This window comes from Talpa europaea (assembly GCF_964194135.1).
Source record: "Talpa europaea genome assembly, chromosome: 3".
In the NCBI taxonomy this organism is placed as follows: Eukaryota; Metazoa; Chordata; class Mammalia; order Eulipotyphla; family Talpidae; genus Talpa; species Talpa europaea.
The window spans coordinates 108,457,636-108,482,209 of record NC_140069.1 but is presented as its reverse complement, the minus strand read 5'-3'; the positions used below and the strand labels follow the sequence as shown (position 1 = coordinate 108,482,209).

At 34.6% G+C, this 24,574-nt stretch overlaps 1 protein-coding gene across 1 annotated transcript in view; it reads right to left on the bottom strand.

Annotated features, from left to right (window-relative positions):
- ABCB1 (ATP binding cassette subfamily B member 1) overlaps positions 1 to 24,574 on the bottom strand; it is a gene marked incomplete at its 3' end in the record, with an annotated part of 83,759 nt that overhangs the window by 43,585 nt on the left and 15,600 nt on the right. The window contains 4 exon segments of the mRNA XM_084230847.1: positions 162 to 333; positions 8,354 to 8,478; positions 16,144 to 16,315; positions 16,728 to 16,919. Coding sequence (XP_084086973.1) covers positions 162 to 333; positions 8,354 to 8,478; positions 16,144 to 16,315; positions 16,728 to 16,919 — 661 coding nt within the window.

Genomic DNA, 24,574 nt, shown 5'->3' with positions numbered 1-24,574 from the left:
TGGAATACACCTATTTTCATTCCCACTTTATAAACATAATAATGCATGTTTGTTTGTAGTATTCAATAGTTTTTCAAATACAACCTCCTACAATCAAGCCAACATACCAATTTCCTTGACATTATAAATAATGATTCATTTCTTGATGTAACATCACTTACAGTGAGTACTTGTCCAATAGAATATTCGTTTGTGATGACCAACTTAGTCCCATACCAGAATGCCAGAGCATAAGATGCATATATCAACAGGAAAGCAGCACCCATGGAAATGTTGGCTGTAATAGCTTTCTTTATCCCAATTCTTTTAGCTTCTTCCAAATTTTTGTTGTATCTGGTAGAAGTAACAAAAATTATCATAAATACTCATAACTATTATTAAGTGAGTCAATATGCACGATGGTCATTGTATGTAGAATATGTCCAGCTCTGTGATAGGTGCTTTACATGTATTTTCTACTTTTGCTCATACATTGACCCTATGTTAGTGCTCTTATATTTCCTTCTTATAAAGAGAAAGCTGAAGTTCATAAAGATTAAGTAATTGAAGGGTGAGTCTTGCATAAGTTCCTTCTTTGTTCTCAGCAATAATGAAATAAATGAAGTGATAGTTCGCAAATTTCTGGAACTTGTACTGTTTTCATTCACAAGACATAAATAGAAGCTATACTTGTGCTTTCCCTTTAAGCATGTACATGCCTTTTCAACTTATTAATGAAAGAAGAAAAAGTAGAGAAAGTGGGCCATAGGATCTTTAAATCTCTGAACTTCTAATGAAGCTTTGGACATAGCTGTTCTCCATCTTGGTCCCTCTGGGACTGCAAGAAGAACCCACTGAGAGGAAACATGTATGAGAACATTTTGAGAGCTTTGAATTGTTATATAATACTTTTTACATTTAAATAAGCTATATAGCTTATCTTATTTCCATAGATGTTTATTTTAAAAAATTAATGACCTGCAAACATTGTTTGGTATAAAAATATATAATAATCCATAATTATGTTTTTAGTCTCCCCATCCCTGGCCTTTCCACACATTGCTTACATATCACTCCCTCTGACAATAATTCCCAACCTTTGTCATGTCACGCTGCTCACTGCTGGAGTAAGAGGATCTGGCTTGGTGGATCAGTCCACCCTGTGTCTTCAGGCTACCTCAAGGGCTGAGAAAATAACAATAGTATAACTATATTCCTGTAGACTGTTCATAGTACAAAAGTCTCCCATGTTATTTAGAGAATATCTAATGACACTTCTTAGAACAATAACAAGGAATTACACAAAACAGGCAAAATCAAGAAAGCAAGTAAAAGTAAAAAACAATGCTGGAATCCACTGAAAGAAGTTCTCTCTCCAATTCTAATGACTTAAAGCTTAATCTCAAATGATAATTGAAGTATTTTTTAAACTTTCAAAGCATGATTTACTTCAGATATTAAAGGAGATGGTGTCTGTAACCTGACCTTTATTTGAAAGGAATACAGATTGTTCTGCTTAAAAGAGACCTGAAGATAAGATGACAAGGTCCAGATTTAAACAAAAAGATGGATTTTCACAAATATAGAACCATGTAATCCTATTAGAGAAATAGGACAGCTTATGATTGAGACTTAAATCTGCTTTGATTCTCTTAATCACAACTCCTAGAAGATTCTATAATATTGCCTTACAGAAAGAACTCATAATTATTGAAATAACGTACTTCCATATAGAAATCATATTTTGAGGTCTTTGATCCATTAAAACAAGACTATGTAAATATCACATGGCAATATATTATTTTTTGGCAGAGTCTTGCCATTCATTAATATATACAGCAAAGCACAAGCCCTGCTCAATAAACATGCATTTTTTTCTTGTCTTAATGATTGTTTATTGCTAATTAACTAAAGTTACAAAAGCATGCCAAATGAAGTTTATGTGACCTCAGGATCCACTAAATATCAACTTTAAACAGAATCTTAGATTGATAAAATAATCACATATTATTAGAATTTCTCCCTTCAAAATTTTAAATACCAATATGCCAATTATAATCTTTGACCAAAAAATTTGGAAGTATGCTTCAATGGTTGATGTGTTTTATACGTGTGTGTATACATATAGATCTGTATATACTCCTATTTACAAGTTAATCTGACATGAAAGGTGCTATTAGACATGAAGTACACATGATCACATTTAAGGAACTTTAATCTTATAACTAACACTGTCTTATCTCCTTTATTTCAGTTCTTGCTTACCAGGACTAACGAAGAACTCATTTCACTGATATGTTGTTGTCCCATGCAGCCAGAGGAAACATTTGTATAGGGAAAAGCAACAGCAAGGAAGAAAATAATTTAGATACCAGAAAAAATAAATGAGGAGAAGGGGGAAGGAAACATAAATAATACTTTCACACAAGCATCTCCGCTTTTTGATAAAAGTGTCACACATACAAAATTATATATTATAATTATCCATTCATTAAACATATTAGTGTGAAAGTGATAATTAAAATAGGAGTTCCTAAAATAAAGTTACATAATAAAAACACTGATATTTAGAAAAAATATTCTTAAATATCATGAAAATATTTATCAGTGATGCAGTCACTAAGAAGAATAAGGAACCATTTTAGTTAAGTGAAAATACTAATAAGTAAACATCTGCAAGACACAGAAGGAAGAAAAATATCATTTTAAGGCAAATAAAACTATTCTATATTTTTTAATTAAATTCATTTTAAATTCTAGTTAAATTTTCATTCTAAGAGAGCCATTCTATTCCATGAAGTTACCTCCTGTATGTGCTAATTTGAAGAGAAGGTCAAATTTAGACTTTAATTAACAGTCTATGTGGAAGCAAAAAGGGAAGGGGCAGAGCTAGAAAAAAAGTTAAAGGATTATATTGGTTTAAGAAAAGATTTATAAATTACAACCCAAAGCTAGGTACTTGTTGCCCCTTTTCTACAGTCTAAGCAAGCTACCCTAAAAGTCTTCCCACTGGTCTCATTGCTTCTACTCTTTTACTTGTCTGTTCTATTAACCAGATGAATTACAGACAGAGAAATTATTGTAAAACATGATGTGGATACTCATTCTCTTGTTAAAGACCCTCAACCACTTCCCTGTGTCATTGTAATAAAACTCTAACTCCTCAGTAAGTCCTTGTATTCTGGTCCCTGTCCACCTTCAAGAGACTCTCTTTACCTCAATCTCCCCTCACCCAACTGAGCTCCAGTCACACAAGCCTTATGGTATATCCAAGACCATTCCAAAGTCATTATCACCCCAGGAAATTTTAAGACCCTGTTATCTCTACACTCATTATTGCAAGCTTTTTCTCATTCTAAGTCTCAGCGTAAATGAAACCTCCTCAAAGATCACTTCACTTATCACCATATTTAAAGTAAATTTTCCTTCTTCACCCACATTAGCACATTCTTTAAGTATTGGGGAACAGATTTTTAAATCTGTATTTTAATTAGTTTTTTTCAATGATTTTTCTGAAAAATTTTAGGCCATCAGGTGTTTGTTCTGAGTCTATTCATCATTTGCAGGCAAAATGAATTTCCAATTCTCCAGGGCACTTTTCTTCTTTGAAAAGTGCATTCTAGTAACTAATATATTCTGAAGAAATGATTCCACACATAAAGCTTCTTTGAATATAGCTGTATAAGCCCATTTGATTATTCTTATAGTAAAACATTGATCATAATCTTTAGAAAAATATCTCTGTACCTAATTAAAAAAAATCTCAGTATTTTTAAACTTTTAGTGAAGCAGTTTCCAATATTGAACTTATTTCTATATTGTTCTTTCCCTCCCTCATCCAAGTTACATCTCATATATCTTTATAGATTTAGTTACTAGCAATATTCTTAAAATAATTTATATTCCTTCAATTCAGACTGTCTTTAATTATAAGGAGTACTACTATTCTGTTATTTATGTAACATTAAGAAAGGAATTTAATAGGATACTCCATATAATCTGGGACCCAAATGGTTACAGCCTCAGGATAATCCTCAACTTCCCTGAGAATTTGAACCATAAGGCAATAATTATGGAGGGGAAACAAAGCAAAAATAAACAAGTGGGACTACATCAAATTAAACAGCTTTTGTACCAAAAGAAGCTATCACAAAAACCAAAAAGGCAACCCACTAAATGGGAAAAAATACTCATATATCACACATCTGACAGCAGGCTAATTTCCAAAATATATAAAGTTCTCACACAATCCAACAACAACAACAAAAACAATAAAAAATGGGCAAAAGACCTACACACTTTTCTAAAGAAGACATTCAGATAGGCTACAGACACATGAAAATGTGTTCAACATCTCTTATTATAAGAGAAATGTAAATCAAAATCACAATGAAGTAGCTCTTCATTCTCTTAGAATAGCCCATATCAAAAAGAATAGCATCAACAAATATTAAGTTTGTGGTGAAGGCCTCCCTGGTGGTGCAGCGGGCTGAGTGCTGCACTGTAGAGGCTCCACAGCCTCTGCAGCGCAGGTTCAATTCCTGGTCAGCCAGGGCGAAACCCACATGGCGTGGCAGACCTCTCCTGCCTCACCCGCTGCTCCCCTCAGCAGTGTCTTCGGTCTGTCTGCCTTTTCTGCTTCCCGCTCTGCCTCTGGTGAATTCTCTCACCCTCCTCGCCTCTGACTGTATCCCAGTTCTTGTATAAATAAATAAATCTTAAAAAAAAAAAAGTCTGTGGTGAAAAAGGAACTCATCCCCTGTTGATGGGAGCGCAAATTGGTGGCAGCCTCACTGGAAAACAGTATGGAGATTTCGTTCTTTCTTTTTTTTTTAAGATTTATTTATTTATTTATACAAGAACAGGGGTACAGGTCAGATGCGCGGGAGGGTGAGAGGATTCACCAGAGACAGAGCGGGGAACAGAACAGGCAGACTGACGAAATACACTGTTGAGGAGAGCAGCGGGCGAGATAGGAGAGGTCTGCCGCGCCATGTGGGACCCTCTCCAGCAGGCTGGGACCCTCTTCAGAGGCTGAAGACAGCTCCACAGCGCTGGGTGCAACCACCTGTGCCACCAGGGGAGGCCCATATGGCGATTTCTCAACAAAATAAAAATGTAAATTCCATGTGACCAAGCAATACTTCTGTTAGGTATTTATTCTAAAAATATGAAAACTCAAATATGAAAAGATTTATGTACACATATACTGTAGCACTTTCCATAATTGCAAAGTCAACAAATGGATAAAGTCCCTATGGAATATATACACAACAGAGTACTACATAGCTGTGAACAAATGAAGAAGTGGCTTTTGGACAAAACAGATGGGTCTTGAAGTGATTATTGCAAGTGAAATAAGTTAGAAAGTGAGATATAGATATAAAACAGTGATACTCATTAGTGGAATACAAGTAACAAAAACAGACATACGCAGGTAAAACATAGCAAGAATGAATCTTGGACTCATTGAAAAAATGTACTGGTTATGTGGAGGGTGAATGGCACATGTGCATGGAGGAAGAGCAAAACTATAATCTTAGATTAAAAATTAAAAAAGAAGAATGATGTTACTTGTGGGTCTCTGGCATATACTTTTTATTACTTTAACAAAATTTTAAGAGTTTCTAGTTTTAGGAGTTTTGTCATTAATTGTGAACAATTAATATCTTTTCTCCTAGTCATCAAAGTTTTTCTTTTAATCAGTTAATATGGTTAATTATACTAATTAATTTCCTAATGTTAAACTATCTTTACATTGATGGAATAAAGTCCATCAGGTTCAGGATATTTTTCAATCTGATATTTTTCACATAGATATATTTGGTTAATAATATCTCAGGATTTTCTGTGTTTATATTTTAGGAGAGACTATATTATTATTTTCTTTCTCATATACCTGTATGGTTGTGGTACTAGCCTCATAAACAATTTGTATAAAATAGGTTTCTCTCTTTCTCGAGCTTTTGGTAGAACTTGTCTTTAAAATTATCTGGACCTGATGGATTTTGATTGTTCATATGTGTATGTAGGGGCAGGGGATGGAGATTTTCAATTTTTGATTCAATTCCTTTTAATACTATAAGTCTACTCAGGTTTTCTCCTGATTAAGTGAAGTTTTAACCAGTATTTTTCTAGGATATTGTCTATCAGGAATTTAAATTTTATTGGCATAAGTAATTTTTTTGAATGATTTTTTAATCTGAATCAAGTTTTCCTTATTCATTTGTCTTTTTGTTCCTGATTAAGTTTGTAAAATACTTGGTTACTTATTGTAAAATACTTGGTACTTAAAATACTTGGTTACTTGGTTACTTTATTACAAATAATTAGTTTATAGATTTGTCAATCTACATTTCTACCTTTATTTTTTATTAAATTAAATTTTGTTCTTAACTTTATTATTTCCTTTATATGCATCCTTTATTGTTCTTTTACTAACTTCTTAATTTGGATGCTTAATTTATTAATTTTCAGCCCGTTTCATTTGTTTTAGCACACTTTAGTGGTATCATTGGACTAGGACTCATTTTTAATGCGAAATCTTCAGCTTTGGGGGGAAACACCTCTCTAGTCCACAAGGTTGTATAAACTCAGACTCAACATTCCCATCAGGGTCAGATTTGAGATTTTTATTTCTATAAAGAGATGATTCCCCTAGCTCAGAAACTATACAGTAGCAGATAAGATTTCTTTGTCTCCCTAATGCTGGTGGATATATATTTTTTCTGGTTCACTTTTCATTGAGAAAAATGTAAAAGAATCATCATTTCAGCACTTCCTTCTGTGTCTCCTCAAACATTAATCAGATAGGGCATTTAAAAATAACTCTCTAAATAGTACCCCTCAGTCCAATGGAGCATTTCATTTCCCCAAATAATACTTAACCCAATTGGTACATTAGATATTTTGCTCATTTGTGATTTATGCATCCTCCCCTGACCCCTGGTAGAATTTCAACTCCATGACAGTAGGTGTTTTGATTGGATATTTGCCCAATTATTAAGAAAGACTCGCTCTGTTATCGGAAATATTTTAAGGCAAAAGCAAAAAACCTTAGCAGAAACTAAAATCATAGATATTGCTTTCCTGCAAACTATGGCACTTAACTACCACTATCACAAATTACTCTCAGAGAACATCATCTTTGTGGGTGTGAAATATATCATATGAACAAAGGGTACTCTAAACACAGGCGTATCATTTAAAGAATAATTAACAATAAACACCCATATAAATAAAACTGAGGTCAAGAATATTGCTAGAATCACAGAAGCCCCCTGTAAATGTCCCATATTTTTCAAACCAGCCTTTCATCTCTTTCCCCCAGAGGTAACTACTACTTTAACTTAGGAAGACCACCTTATTCTCTTTAAGGCATTAGCAAACAATGTATAATTTCCCAAACAAACCACATAGCTTACTTTTTCCTATTTTCAAACAGATGGATAGATAGATGATATATAGATGCATATTGATAGCATTTAAAATACTGTAATATTGGAATATTATTATTATACATACTAAATTTTAAACAAAGTCTGTTACTGCTTTGAAATTAGTGGCTCTGAGGAATGTAATAAATATCAACAAATTACCACGACAGTATACCAGAATTCTAATGAAAAGAAATAGTTGAAAGAAAAATATTAAATAACATATAATAAAAAAGATTTTGTGCTTTTGTAGAAATGTACTTTTTAGTTATATTTTTAATTTCCAAATCATGGAGTATAAATCCAGTTAATTAGGAGTCCAGAGAGAAGGGAAACGAACCACCCATTAAAATGTTCCCATACGGGAAGATGCCCAATGGTCTAGGGTGGAGGATGATGACTTTGGTGGTAGGTGTGGTGTGGTAACACACATATCAATAAAAATAGATAAATAATAGGGTGGGAGTGGGTGGAACAGGTAGAAGGGCTGTACTGATGGTGGCGGAGGGTAATTAGATTTTTGGTCGGGGGACATGCTATGGTATATACAGCCATTGAGGGGTAGTGCAGTACACCTAAATCTTACTAGTTTGTAAACAAAAGCTAACTGAAAAGTCAAAAAATAAACAAAATTTTAAATGAATAAGCTAATGTTACAAAAGATTACTATCAGAGATATAAAATGTTTCAGCCTTAAAAAATTATTTTTAGGTCATTATCCACCTAGAAAACTCTAGAGAATGCTTTGAATTAGCAGAGTTACTTCTCCAGAATATTAGATTTCCTATAAAGTATATCCTTAAACATACACACACACACACACACACACACACACACACACACACGAGAATACCCTTATAATCAAAACTGTCATCCAGAAGGGCATATAAGAGGACACAGAATTTAACATTTCCATCAACTTAAAAAGAGACTCAAACCTGTCAAGTTCTTTCTTTTGTCCTCCAAATGCAATCACAGTTCTAATTGCTGCTAAGACCTCTTCAGCTACTGCTCCAGCTTTTGCATATGCCAAGAGTTCTTTATCAGTAAATGAAGAAAGTATCTGTTTAAAAATGCAATTTGAGATTAATTAAAATTCTTTAACAATTTTATATTTTGTAAAGTAAGTATATACACAAATGTTCTTTGTATGTTAATATATGTATAGAATAAAATCTGTCCCATATTAAATTTTGGTCATTATATTCTATTTTTCAACATATATACACACATATACATATATTCACTTAGTGAGCAATGCCAAATTCTTTTTGAACTGAGATGATATACAATAAATTAAAATTAAAATTTTTTTCCTCACAAAATACCTTGTGGATACTCATGCAAATAAATAAACCTGGGGGCCCTCCCTGGTGGCACAGGTGGATGAGCGCAGCGCTATGAAGCTGTCCCTGCCAGCCTTGGATAGATCCACATGGCAAGCAGACCTCTCCTGCCTTGCCCACTGCTCCCCTCAGCAGTGTTTCAGTCAGCCTGCCTGTTCTGTTCCCCACTCTGTCTCTGGTGAATCCTCTCACCCTCCTGCACATCCCCCAGTTCTTGTATAAATAAATCTTAAAAAAAAAAAACTGGAACTTTTGAGAGATCTTAAATTTTAGAAATGAATACAATTTCAACATTCATTAAAAATAGAGAAAAAAGGCATGACATTAAGGAAATAGGGTGTAAGCTCAACAGTCATTGCTAACACTACTCTGGTTCAAAAATGTTGAGGTCAGAGGCAAAAAAAGGAGGGGACCAAGCATGTGTCATGACAGGACTTCCAGAAAGTTATGCACGTTAGGGCAAGCTCCTCTCCTGGTACTCCTGAGAAAAACATTTAGCCTTCTGGGAAGTCTTTGTTTTGGGGATATCCTTTAATCCTCCAGTTTGATCCCTGAGCATTTATTCTATTGAAGAAACAGTACTAAACTCCTTATATACACAGAATCTCATTTATTCTTCTCTATTGCACAGTAGGCATTATTTCTATTGCACAGTAGGCATTATTCCTCATTATATGAGGAAGCATATTACATGTTAGATATACCTTTTATCATGCAGGCATTTGCTAATAAATAAAATGTCCAGGATCAAGTCTGAGTGCATAAACTTCACAGCCTGAATTAATAGCAACTAGAGTTGCTAATCTCTCTGAAACCAGCCAATATATGTGATCTCAGGTTCCAGAGCATCCTACTATGAAAACCAGATCAATTAGTATGGGCAGGAAACTAAGGCTAATACCTAAGTAGTCAACCATGTAACTAAAAAGCATGCAAGCAATTCATAATAAAATTCTGATCAAATAATATTACACTATTTCAATAAATAATACAGGTATTTGTAAACACATTTGTGTAACTAATATCGATCTATTCCTTCTTATCATAAAAAGCTCAAAATTGTTTTGATTTTAATAGTGCTTTTCTTCCTTTGCTGTGTGAGAAAGTAAAAGAAGCCATGACATATGTATGTATGAGTGGGTGGGTGAAGGCAAATGGACATTTATTAACTGTGTTTTATGTGCAGATAGTGTACATTTTTTCTTTGGTACAAAGGCAGTATTTTACCAATGCACAAATCTTCCTTACTTCTCAAAGCTATCTTCCTAAGGCTTCCTGAGTCATTCATAGTGCTGAGTTTTGAGTCAAGTTGGTCAATGCTATCCCGAAACAAACTGGTCTGTATGATAAAAGATATTAATATATCCAACATATAATATGCTTCAACTAATATTCTCTGCTCCTCTCGAAACCGCACTGTACAAGAATCCTCCATGTCAGAGAAATTCAACAACAGGAAGATGACTAGAAATATTTTTGAATCAGGAGTATAAAAATATACTATTTTTATTATTGCTAATATATCAAGTACCATGTCAAATTCAACCTGTCTCTTTTTTTTTCTTCTATAACCTTTCATAATTATAAGCCTATGCCTACGTAAGACTATAATAGACTCTTTACTGTTTTGTTTTGTGTGAGAGTATGTTTGTCAAAAGAAAAAAAACTTCAAACTATTCTCAGGGATATGAAAAGTCAACTTCAATTGTTACTGTAATATAAAAGACAGAACAGTGATACTTCATTACAATTACCCACATAAATAATATAACAATATAAAGTTATATAACAATATAACACTATTGTTATATTATATAACCATATAAAGTATCCAAAAGCTGATAATTTCTTAAAGTCTAAGGAGAGTTAGTTTGAGACATAGAATTGTTATTTCTACAGGTTGAAATCTGTCTTATGTAGGCAATTTTGTATTATTCAAACTCATATATTCAGAAGTAATATTTCTGACCACTAAAATAATATTAACCTTCATCTTTTGTCCCATTTTTCCATTTTTCAGTGTAGATTTTGTTTTGAGATAATTTATGCATGCTTTAATTTTTTGAGATAATTGCAGATTCACTTACAGTTCTAAGAAACAATCAGTGAGCTCATGTGTGTTTCATCTAGGGTTACCCAATAGTGGCATCTTGAAAATTATAGAGCAATATCCCAATCAAGAAATTAACATTGTTAAAATCTATCAACTTTAGTTGGATTTACCAATTTGTCATATGCATATGCATTTGTGTGTTTGGTTCTAAACAACTTTATCACTTATGTAGACTGATGTGACTACAGACATGACACAGAAAAATTCTATCACAAGGATCCACTGTGTTACTCATTATAGCACAACCATCTGCACCCCTCCCCCAGTCCCAACCCCTGGAAACTACTAATCTGTCATCATATCTATACTTTTGTCATTTTAAGAATGTAATATAAGTGGAATCAGATGGTATGTAATCTTTTGGGATTATTTTTTCCCCACAAAGCATAGATTCCCGGTGATCCATACAGGCTGCTGTGTGTCTATGGTTATTTCCTTTTTATGACTGGCTAGTATTCTGTGGTATGGATGTACCACAGTTTATTTATCTGTTGAAGGCTATCTGGGGTTGTTCCAATTTGGGGTTAGAAAGATGCTATAAATATTCCAACAGGTTTTCATGAACCTAATTTCCCTTATCTCAGGTAAAAGCCCAGGAGTTCAATTCCTGGACAGTATGACAACTGAATCTTAGTTTTATAAGAAATTGTACAACTGTTTTTCTTAAAAAGCTGTACCATTTTACATTCCCATCAGCAATCTGAATAACCCAGTTTCTCTGCCTTCTCATTAGCATTTGGTATTTCACTAGTTTTTAATTTTATGTAGTGATATCTCATGGTGATCAAAATCTACATTTTGCTGATGGCTAATGATGCTGGAAAACTTTTCATGTGCATAGTTGTCTTGATTAAATGTTCATGTTTTTGCTTATTCTCTAATTGATTTGTTATCTTACTATTGAATTTGGGATTTCTTTATATATTATAGATACTTGTCCTTTGCTGGCTGTGTAATTTGCATATAATTTTTTTTCCAGTTTGTAGCCTGTTTTTTCACCTTCTCATGGCTTTCACAGAGCAACAAATTTTCCATTTTGATGACGTCTTATTTATTTATTTATTTATTTATTATTTATTTATTTTTTTATTTCCCATGAAACTCTTACCACCAATTCCCCTGTGCACCATCACCATAGTCTCTTGTGCTCTTCCTACCCCTGTCCTGATCCCTCTCCCTCCTCCTCCCCTACAGAATGTCTCTGGCTTATGGTTGCCTGTTGATTTTGATTTTTACTTTATTATAATTATATACATTTGCACATATACAAGTGTGTATGACAAACACTTATAAACTATACTATAATACTACTCTTAAGTCAAATTTAGAATTAGAGTGAAGTCTTTTTTTTTTTTTTAAAGAATTGTGCTTTTAGTGTCAAGTCTAGGAACTCTTTGTCTTGATCTGAATCACAAAGGTCTCCTTTTAGTCTTTTTTAAATGTGTTTTCATAGCTTTACATTTTTTATGTAAGTTGATGATTCAGTCTAAGTTTTCATAATGACGTTTAGGTATGAGGCTTAGGTAATATGAGGTTTAGGTAAAAGTTTTGGGGTTTAATTCTGTTTTGTTTTTAACTGTGGATGTACAATTGTTCCAGTATTATTTGTTAAAAAGGCAATTTCTTCTTTGAATTGTTTTTGTACCTTATCAAAAATCAGCTAGACATCTTTCTATGGGTCTCTTTCTGAGTTCACTATTAGTTTTACTGATCTAAGTATCTTTCTCTCCACCAATATACTGTACCTATTTAGTAAGATTTAATATTAGGTAGTTTCATTTCTATCAATTTATTTTTCTTTATCAATATTGTTTTAGGTATTATGGGCCTATTTCCATAGTTTTAGAATATGTTTTCTTGTAAATTGCCTTAAATTATTGATCAGCTTGGCAAGAATTTATATCTTTACTATGTTGACTCTTTTAATCTATAAGCATTCTAGGTCTCTCCATTCAGTCTTCTCTGATTTCATTCAACAACATTTAACAATTTTTGGCATACAGGTCCTATACATGTTTTGTTAAGTATGTATGTAAATATTGTCATAAGTTCCAGTTATGTGACCATATGTTCTAGTACTTTGTTGAATGAGAGTGAGAAGGGTAGACTTCCTTATTCCCAGTCTTAAGGGGAAATCATTCACTCCCTCATTATTAAGAATTGTATTATCTGTAAGGTTTCTGCAATGATCTTTTCAAATTGAGTTATTATTCCTATCTCCTTGACTTATTGAGAGATGTCTTTTCATCAATGGATATTGGATATTGTCAAATGGTGTGTATGTGTGTGTGTGTGCATGCGCACGCGCGCACATGCAAATATGATTATGTGGTTTTTCTTTAGTTTGTTGATACGGCGGATTATATGGACTGGTTTTCAAATGTTGAACCAGCCTTGTGTAACTGAAATGACTCCCAAGTGATCATGGTATTTTATTCTGTTTATATGTTGCTGGATATGGTTTTCTGATATGTTATTGAGGAATGTTAATCAAGGGATTGGTTTGCAATTTTATGATGTGTGTGTGTGTGCTATGTCTTGGAATGGATTTCTTTTTGTTTATCCTGTTTAGTGTTAGTTCAGCTTCCTGGACTTGATGGCTTTTCTCTCATATGTTGGAAAGTTTCAGCAATTATTTCTGCCAATGCTCCTCTAGTTCCCGCTCTCTCTCCTTTTGGAACTCCAAAAATAACAAATGTTGGATCTTTTGTTGTTGCTTGATAGGTCCCTGAAGATCTTTTCATTTTCTTTTTGTTTTGACTGAGTCACTTTTATTGTTCTATCTACTGGTACACTGATTCTTCCCTGTCATTTTCCCTCAACTGGGCTAAACACATCATCATGATTTTCTGCTGTTGTGTCTTTCAGTTCTCTAAATCCATTTTGTTACTTTTTTTTATAATTTCTTCTTTATTGCTGGCATTTTCTGTTTTTTTCTTTTAAGAGGATCTGTATTTGATTAGTAAAGCATTTTTATGATAGCTGTTTTTAAGATTGTGTTAAATAATTCCAACATCTGATTTATCTCAATGTTGGTGTCAGTTAATTTGCTTTTTTTTTCCTCATTCATATTAAGCTTTTCTTGCTTCTTGGTATTACAAGTAACTTTTATTGTGTACTAAATATTTTAACAATTAGTTTAGGAGACTTGGGGTCACACTCAATTCTTTTATTTTAGCAAGCACTTTCCCTATTTAGGTTAATGCAATTTTTGGCCTACTTCTGTGAGTTGTGGTTCCAGTGACAGTTTAATATTCAGAGCTTTTGTGGTAACATTTTGGTCATTCTGGCTTATCTGGAGCTACCTAAGCACCAACTGGCCCTGCTTCTGCTACCTCAGGAAGTGGAAGTGGTTTTTCAAGATTGGACCATGAGTAATCTCTTGGTGGGAACAAGATGTGTGATGGTTTCTCCTACTCTCTAGCTGCACCTGTATCTTTGGGAGAGGGAAGAGATCTCCAGCACAGAGGTCTTAAGCTTCCTAAATCAAGTTTTCTATGAGTAGGTCCCTTTCTGTTCTACCCTATTATCCTAGTGTCTCAGGCTTGTAAGGATAAGGAAGCTTCCCAAACTGGGCTAGCTACATTTGTTTTTTTAATATGATTGACAAGAAAATATGAGAAATTTGTTTGAAACCAAACCAAAAGTTTATAGCAAAATGAGGATTAAAACCTAGGTCTCCTGGGCCTCTCCTGGTGGCGCAGCAGTTGAGCGCTGGGCTGCGAAGCTGCCCGCAGCCTCTGCAGCACCGGTTCAATCCCCGGCCACTGGTGAGGGTCCCACATGGCTCAGAGACCTCTCCTGCCGCGCCCGCTGCTCCCCTCAGCAGTGTATTTCATCAGTCTGCCTCTTCTGTTCCCCACTCTGGCTCTGTTGAATTCTCTCACCCTACCGCACTTCTGACTGTACCCAGTGCTTGTATAAATAAATAAATAAATCTTAAAAAAAAAAAATAAAACCTAGGTCTCCAGTAATAAGTCTAGGGCTCCATTTACCAAATAAATAGTATGTGAAGTAATGAGTAATTATTTAAAGATTAACTGTCTGTTTTCCTAACTTAACTAGAATAGATATTAACTTTTTTAAAGTTTTTCCACAAATACTGATATGAAGAGTTTGTCACCTAACTTGCTTAGTATTTAAGCAGAAAAATCAATTAACACACAAAGCTTTTGCCAAATATTTCAGCCAAAATAGAAAGAGATTACTTTAACCACCAAGAAAACAATTTAAACCCTGTGTTATTCTGTGTAACAAATTAACAGAGTTCTCAAAACCTCAGCTTCTTCCTCTGTAAAATGAGTTAACATATACTTCAGAGCATTAACAAGTATTTGATTGACTTAAGCCAACAAATGGTAATTACTGTGCGCAGTAACAGAAAACACCTATTCAACAGGGTAAAGCTTCTAAACCTTTTTAACACTTAAAATTTATTTTCTCTTAGCTTCGGCTTTGGCTAAGACATACATGTGTACATATATTTTTTCCCCATATATATCCTTTATCCATATGAATTATAGCACTTTCTCCAAGTTGATATTAAACCCAACAGAAATTATTGGACCAATATCTCCACAGAAACCCACTCTTACACCAAATCAGTTTAAAATGAACATTATGTCCAGCTTTTAAAGGCAAAATATATTTTACAAGATCATAGGAGGGCTTTGTGAAGAGTAAGACAGGCCATGTGAACTACTTTACCTTCATAACTAGAGGAACTGTAGGTTAAGAATTTACATGCATATGGGACTAAGAAGTATCCATTTAAAAAATAATCATACCACTGGATTTACAGATTTATAAACACAGAACCATTCATTATGTTGACAAAACTATAAATGAATAGAAATTTAAACAAAATCTACAAAGACATTAAAACCAATAATGTTAACTAAATGGGACATAGTGTTGAGACTAAATGCTTTGAACTCAAATCACTACTTGCTATGTGAATATAGCATTGCCCATTAGGAAACAAAATTCTTTGAGTTGAGTATATCCTTTTTATGAAGGCAGAGAATGAGTTATTGGAGGTACTGTTTTCATATTCCTGACCCAAAAAACTATCCGTTTCAGGATATCATGGAATCATGGAAGACGGAGAAGTCAGTGAGGTTGCATTTATTTATTTCAACTGATTTTGAACAGATTTAAAACCAAATATCAAGTCTCAAGCCAGGGTCATCATGTGGCAAAAACAGCTTTCTATTATGGCGTGGCGAGTAGAGATAGACTAAACTCTGTATTCGTAGGTTTCACCTACCTTTGCCCAAACAGCAGCAGATACTCCAAGAACAGGACTAATGGCCAAAATCACAAGGGTTAGCTTCCAACCACGTGTAAATCCTATTATAAAACCAGTGACAAACGTCGCTATTGACTGAAAAAACATTGCAATTTTGTCACCAATTCCTTCATTAATTTTGGAGACATCACTAAAAAAAAGTGTTAGAAATAAATATCAGAATTGTGAACAAAGAACTTTTCTCCTGAATTTTTTTGTTTCTTTAGATATTGTTTTTTGGTGTTTGTTTTTAATTTGAGTATGGGTTAAATTACTTTATATCTAGGATCTTGTTTGGAAATTTCCCCAGAAAGTATCATGCTGTGGTTCTACTGCACACTCTCAGAGGATCTCTTGTCTGGCAAGTCCAGGGCTTCATTCAGCGCTAGTAATGAAGGTTCCCTTATGCCTGCCCAGGGTACTGAGAACAAAATATGCATATGACCTGGTATCTGTGCAAAAGGAATTTAATCCCATAATTACTATAGTGCTGCAGATTTGATGTCATCCCTTTCATTTTAGTAAAAATCATGTCTGAATTAAACATAAAACTAGGCACTTACTCTGTGAGCCTTGTGTTCAGCTCCCCAACATCATGTACATCAAACCAGCCGATCTCCTGCCGCATTATAGCATGAAAAAATTGTTTTCTAATTTTGAATATCTGTCTTCCAGCTGCCAGGCACCAGAATGAAACCTGAATGTAAGCAGCAACAAGCACACCAGCGCCAATTCCACTGTAATAATAGGCATACCTGAAAAAGAACAACAGCACTGCACATACTCTGTTTCCTGATCAATGCATCTTACCCCAAGAGACCACTCATTCTTCCATTTTCAGTTATCTGGCTATCTTTTCATCCTCGACAAATAAAAACTAATTATGACAAGCAGTGCAGATGGTCAGTATCCAGCAGCAAATGGCCTTTGGCAATATAGAATTCAAAGTGAAATGGAATAGTTAAGAGTGTGATTTCTACTTTGATTCAAAACCCAGCTCTTCATTTAACTGATGTGTAATCATGGACAACTACCTATCCTTCCTGAGATTCATGAAGATTGGAGGAGTAACACAGTTCTGTGTGAAATATACTTTGGTTAGTGCCAAAACACAGTAAGCACTCAGGGAATATCAAAGACTTGAGTGGTACCTCAGAGCAATATAATATTAGGTAAGATGTACCACTGTAGTCCTGTTTACTTACATTTCCTCAGTCACTGTTGATGAGCATTTGGGATGGTTTTAGCACACTAGGGAGTGCAAAGAAGTACAAAACTTGCCAGAAGTACAAAAGTACAAAACTTGCCAGAAGTACAAAACTTGCCAGAAGTGCAAAACTTGCCACAAAGTGGGACCAACAGAAGAGACCCCCTGACCTTTGAGATTATTAATCTGGCATACTTGAGATACCAAGAGATAACTGAAAATGAAAAGCATCTGCCTTATTGGCCATGTAGTATCTTACATGCTTAATGAACCAAATAGAGGCCCTTTTAGTTTACACTCTAACAATAAAAAAAGAGCATCTTCTAAAACTAGGTCATTGACCATTTAGAAATGAATGTTTCCTAACTCTGAATCTTTGTATTTAAGAAATCAAACAACCATTGGGTTTTGCTAAGCAATTATTTTTTTCACTTTTAAGACAATAATTCTAAAATAAAATATAGGATACCAATATTACCATTTTTTCAGTTCATTACTTGACACCTTCAAATAAAAAAGTTTCTACAAACCATGCCAAAGGCATAAAAAATGGATATATGAAAACCCAAAAGAAATTGATGTACTGTTCACAGCTCAGTGTTCAACACAACAGGAATCTTGGTAAACATATCTTTCCTGAGCAACAGCTTGCAATTTATAATATATGTACTGGGGTTATGTAATGATAATATTGTATTATAGTTAATAGATAATGTAATGGTTATTATCCAAGTGGAAAAGATATAGCAAGAGATAGTTATAAAGAAACCCCACTGAACAAGTAGAACTCATGCTTTGATAATCAGTTAATACATTTAAAACATCAGTCTATGCTTATTCAAATAAAATATATTTATATTAATGATGATTATAAGACATTACATTTCATTTTCATCAATATAAAACATGCCTCTCTGTAGGACTATCTGGAGGTACTTTCTTCTCATTTTTCAAAACATGATCAAGAGTCTCCATTTTTTTCAAATCTACCAGGTCATTTCTATAATAATCTGGACTTGATACCTTTTGATTCACCAACCATCATACATCTTTTATAAGCTGCTGTAGGGAGTATACTTCAAAATATATAAATCATTAAGAAAAACTTCCTCATGGTAAGTTAAGACTAGGGTAACTATATTTATTCTGGGGTGTTGTTTCGTTGTTGAGAATTAGATGATAAACTAAAAAAGTCCTGTTGACCAATCTTATCATGACTGAAAGCATTCAAAAAGTAAACTAATAATTTCAAAGTCATCGCAAATAATGTGATTCTTAATTTAACTACATTTTAAAAGGACACCTTGAACTCCTCTAACTTTCATATATTTGACACCCTGTATTTACCAATGTATACGTAAGTCTAATTCAGGTTTAACTTCAACTTAGTACACCTTACCCAGCACATTCTTTTCTTTTAAAATCATTATATCCCCCTGAAAAACTAACAAATAGAATTGCTTTCCATGAAACTTGAATTGTTATAATAACGTAAAATTTTAAATATTGCTACAAGTGGATTAATACAGAAAAGCTTAACAGTAGTAAGGAAAATGTCGAATTACACAGTCATGTTCTTCTCCAGATATTGGTAGATGATCTTGTCATCAAAACCTAGGAACAACACAAAACAGATACATACCATTGTCTCTCAGTTCTCCATTAAAATGAAGCATATAAAATGAATCAAACTTGAATTACTTAACAATTAAAAAAATACATCTGAGCCCTTTTTAATTATGTACAAGTAACATGACATGCATTAAAATCCTTTACTGCTGTCTCTGTGCAAACATACACACTAAATTTCATGCAGTTTATTTGTAAGAAAAAACCCCACATTTATTAAGAAGCAGTCAACAAGAATATTGGTATCCTTGAATTAAAAAATCCCCGTGATTCTCACAAAACTCTGTCCTTAGCTGTGCTTTTACATCAAAACTTTCAAGCTGGAATGACCTTAGAGATCAGATAGTCCAATATTTTTTTATGTGCGTGGCTGTCAAAGGGCTACTACTGAAGCCAATAGTTGAAGAATATCTGAATAGTATTTAAAAATTAGTATCATTTTTCATTAGCAAATGCCAGAAACTCTGGGCTATATAACAATCTTTTTTTTTTTTTAGATTTATTTATTTATACAAGCGCTGGGTACAGTCAGAAGCGCAGAAGGGTGAGACAATTCACCAGAGCCAGAGCGGGGAACAGAACAGGCAGACTGACGAAATACACTGCTGAGGGGAGCAGCGGGCGCGGCAGGAGAGGTCTCAGCCATGTGGGACCCTCGCCAGCGCCGGGGATCAAACCAGCGCTACAGAGGCTGAGGGCAGCTTCGCAGCCCAGCACTCAACTGCTGCGCCACCAGGGGAGGCCCTATATAACAATCTTAGTGAAATCACTAGTACAGCATTGCAAAACACTTAAGTGTAGCATTTGTTGTTGTTATAAAATACTTGTTGAGACTCTTGACCACATTCTCCTCCTCTGGCTTCTAGAACCTCACTTTGCAGGTTCTTCCACCACTCTGATCATGCTCTTTTAGACTTATTCACTGATTCCTCACGCTCTCCTTCCTTTCTGCACATAATTGATTTCCAGAATTCCCTGTATGCTCCTTGTTTGACTTCAGTCATACCCATAGCTGTAGTGATTCCCAAATTCTTATTTGGAGCTACTCAAGTCCTTTCCTTCATGGTTAAGGTTATGGGTCTGGTCCCCAATATCCCTACAATATCTCTACACTAACAAGTATATCTTAACCGGTCTTTATCTAATCAGATCCTGATATCATCACCAGATTTTATCTTTGAAACACAAAAAAAACATATTGCTTATGCCCATAACCTTTAATGATAGTCTACTGGATAAAGTCCAAGGTCCATAACGTGTCATATTAGTCCCTTTGCAATCCTGCCGCAATATACATAAGACAGAATAACAACCATGAAATGCCAACCAATGATTCTCCAGGTGATATCTTTATCCCCACACCTTTCACTTTATTCCAGTGCTTAGGGCATTGTGCAGTCACTGTCTAAAGAAAGAGCTGCCTCAGCATAAAAGAAAATAGCATCTAACTTTCATTTTGCCTTTTGTATTCTTGAAGTCTATGCCCTAGTTGACTGAAGAGGTGAATGAGTATGACAAAATATTTTGCTTAAATTTCATGAGACTAAACTTCACCCTTTAGACTGAAAAATATTTTCCATAAGCTGAGAAGATATGCAATAGAGAACTGAAGACAGCATTTTTCCTCTAAGCCATTATTCATTCTGCTCTTTCTACTTGAAATGCCTTTTATTATAAATTTTCTCTTGGATACGATCCCTCCCTCCATGAATGAGCGCAGATATGGCCTCTCAAAAGGCAGAGTGACTCACAGAATTCTATAGTAATTGACACATGATTCAATTTACTAAGTCAAAGTTGGAATAGAAGTATAGTGGTTTATATAGAAGTACAGTGATTCTCTTCTCACACACCCATTGTGAATTCCTAGAGAACTGGACTATGTATCCATTTGCTTTGTGTCTACAAGGCACAACTGCTTTATCTGCTGCAACCTAGCCTGTACCAAAGATTTCCAAGAGGCTTCACAGAGTGACCACAGACACAGACCTGTCACCAAAATACTCCATCCAAATCATTGCCTACTAATCATTGCCAAATCATTGTGTATATAAGGGTCTCAGATATTATAAGATTAAAATTATTACCTGGCTTTAAAAAATCCTTATCTAAACCTAAGTAACACTTCAAAGGAACCTACAACTAAACAGTGTACACCACCCTCACTAAAGACTCCTCATCACTAGGGATTATAATACATTACATAGTTTCTGACAATTACATTAGTATGGTTAGTAATTTTAATTACTGGGCACTTAAGAGCAGCATGAATAAAAAGTATGTGACATGGATACATTTGTGGTTCTCAACTGATAAAATGAAATAATATTATAAAGGTGGTTTTCAAACCCTCTTCCACACAGCCTTTGTGTTTGCTAGGTAATGTTCTAGATGCTTGAGATACAACCTTGAACAAGAGAACCAGTTTTTCTTATCTCATCAGATGTCTGTGCAGGTAGGAATTCCTTTCACTTTTTAGCCCCAAAGTTCACATAATAGGGTAACAGTGCTAAAATATCTAAGATTCTTTTCCCCAGAATGTCCTCTTTTTCCCCCTATGCCTGTCTCTCCAATTGAGAAGTTGGAATAAACAAGTAAACCAATAAACCAACAACATAATTTTAGAGTAATAACTATTAGCAAGTAAATAAAGCAGTGAGACAATAGTGACTAGGAGGTAGGGTGGGGATGAAAGGTCTTTCTGAGGGAGAACTAAATAAGATGCCATTACTGAGAAAGAGCCAGGAAGGAGATGGGAACATTCAAGGAACAGAAGACAGCTGATGTGAGTGAGTAACATGCAGTAACATTGAGAGGGCAGAGGGAGGTCAGGTAAGAGTGCCATAAAGGTCAGTAAAATAATTTGTATATAAAGTGGTAAATAATACACATATTTTGTTAAATTTTATTAAAATCATAGAATTTATCTAAAAACATAAAATTATACTTTATATCTTGTTTGGAATATTTCAAAATACTGATTATTCACAAATATAAGAAGTACTGAATAGCTTTGGTTCTGTCCCAAACTGTTAGCAACTATAAATATTGAAGTAGCATCATAGAGTTCTATAAAGATGAAATGATTTAAGGACAGTATCATCACTGCCAGTTAGGCAGGTTCATTTGTGAAGGACATGAAAGCATGAGTTTTCTACTGATAACAAAATAACTAACATTTGTTGAGCACTTTTTAATGTGGTCTTGTTCTGAGTCTTAAAAAAATACCAATCCATTTAATTATCATAACTCCCTTGAAGTAGGTTCTATTGCTAACCAACTTTTTCTTTTTTTTTTTTTTTTTTACTGAGGAAATTGATGTATGAAGAAATTTTCCAAACCTAAAAACTAAAAAATGGGAAAAGTAGAGTCTTAGATCTAGGCACTATACAACTCCAGAGTACACTCTCTACTAAATATAGTACCTCTTAAGAGGGTGGCAGAAGTAAATCTCCAAATATTTCTCTAAGTACTCTCTAAATTGAAAGAGTGAGGAATGAAGAAGAGAAACAAGGAGTGCAATGTGAACTATAACCCTAAATGGCAACCATGTGAAGTAGACATCCAAGATTAAGTAAAATTACCAGCTGACAAGGAGTAGAGACACAGGCCATTATCTGTCTTGGGAGATTAATCACCACGCAATCATGTGAGTCTGTCTATGAGGGAGCTGGTCTCCATGGCTGAACTGTCATCTGGGAACTCAGGCATGATGTGAGGTAACTAAGTCAGAATGCTGTGCATCACACCTGTCTATAGGTGGTCCAGGGAAAGCTAGAAGATACAAGTTATTACTTCAATTCAATTATTTCCTTATAAGAGTAAGAATTAATATCTAAGTGATGGACACTTAATATTCACAAATATTTTTTTTTTAGTTTTATTTTTTTATTTTTTTTATAGAAGCATGTTTTATTTAATTTGTTTGTTTGTTTGTTTTTGTTCATACATGCACTGGGTACAGTCAGAAGCTCAGGAGGGTGAGAGAATTCACCAGAGGCAGAGCGGGGAGCAGAGCAGGCAGAAGGACCGAAGTACACTGCTGAGGGGAGCAGCGGGCGGCAGGAGAGGTCTGCGCGCCATGTGGGACCCTCCTCCGGTGGCCGGGGAGCAGCCGGGGATCGAACCGGTGCCGCGAAGGCCACGAGCAGCTTCGCAACCCAGCGCTCAACCGCTGCGCCACCGCGGAGGCCCAATATTCATAAATATTAATGCTGTTTTTAATAAAAGACCAATGGATATAATACAGCTGAATTTACTGTGGCACATCTGAATTCAGCTTTGTTAGCTTCAGGCAGCCATTTGATTACCCACTCTTTAGATAGAACTAAGCTAAGTACCATATCATCACAGCAAGTAGGAAATTGTTTTAGCAGTCCAAGAGTTCCTTTTTAATATGGATGAGTTCAGTCATTATTCCTTTATGTAGGGCATGACGTGTATATTATGATAAGTGGAACTCCTTTCACACTCAGATAAAGTGTATATCTGGTCTTCATAACAAAGTAGATGGGATCAGAATAGGCATAGACCTTCTGGGTTTGCTGAGCTACCTGCAAGCACAGAAAAATTTGATTCTTCCATGGAAAGTGTTAAGACAACTAACTTAACTCCACATAGTATTGTCAAATACAAAAAGATATGAACCAATGAATTCAGGAAGCACGAAAAACTTCCTTTTGGCAAATGGTATAAAAGGAAGATGTGGAAACAGCCCAAATGCCCAAAAATAGATGACTGGATCAAGAAGATGTGGTACATATATACCATGGAATATTACTCAGCATTCAAAAAAGATAAACACATGCAATTTGCAGCAACATGGATGGCGCTGGAAGGGATCATGCTCAGCGAAATAAGCCAGAAAGAAAAAGAAAAATACCGGATGGTCTCACTCATAGCAGGAATCTAGAAAACTTAAATAAGGGACCAGGAAAATGAATAACTATAAGAAAGTGAAAATCAAAATCAACAAAAAACTATGAACCAGAGACACTTTTTGGGGAGTGGGGGGGCGGGAGGGGAGGGATTGGGGTCAGAATGGGGGGGTTGCAATTGTATGGGGAATATAAAAATAAAATTTATTATTTAAAAAAAAAAGGAAGATGTCAGCACAACATCTTTTGGCAGGTGCTTTTGAATGACATGAAGGGAAATAATCAGTGCATAAGTATTTTACATGGCTCAAACATACTATAAAAATTTCTGGTTCAACTCATCACCTGCATTCTCAGAATTCAAGTAGTTCTGCCTCACAATAAATAAAGATCACAAAGGAGGGGGATTCCCAAAGCCCATGGACAGGTATTAAAAAATCCATAAATATACCAAATTGGTGTTACTATTTATGTACATGTTCTAAGGAAAGGATTAAGAAATTGAAAGGTATGAAAGTTGAAGGGTCTTCGTAAAAGTCAAGCGTTACCGTTGTATTTTCAAGTGAATTCTCAGGCATCTTCTTTCAACATTCTAACTAGAGTGCAAACTGGGTTGTTTAAGTCTTTGAGTGGTTTAGTTTAAATCAATATATGCTGAATCAATTCCACTCCTAGGTATTTACCCAAAGGACACAGA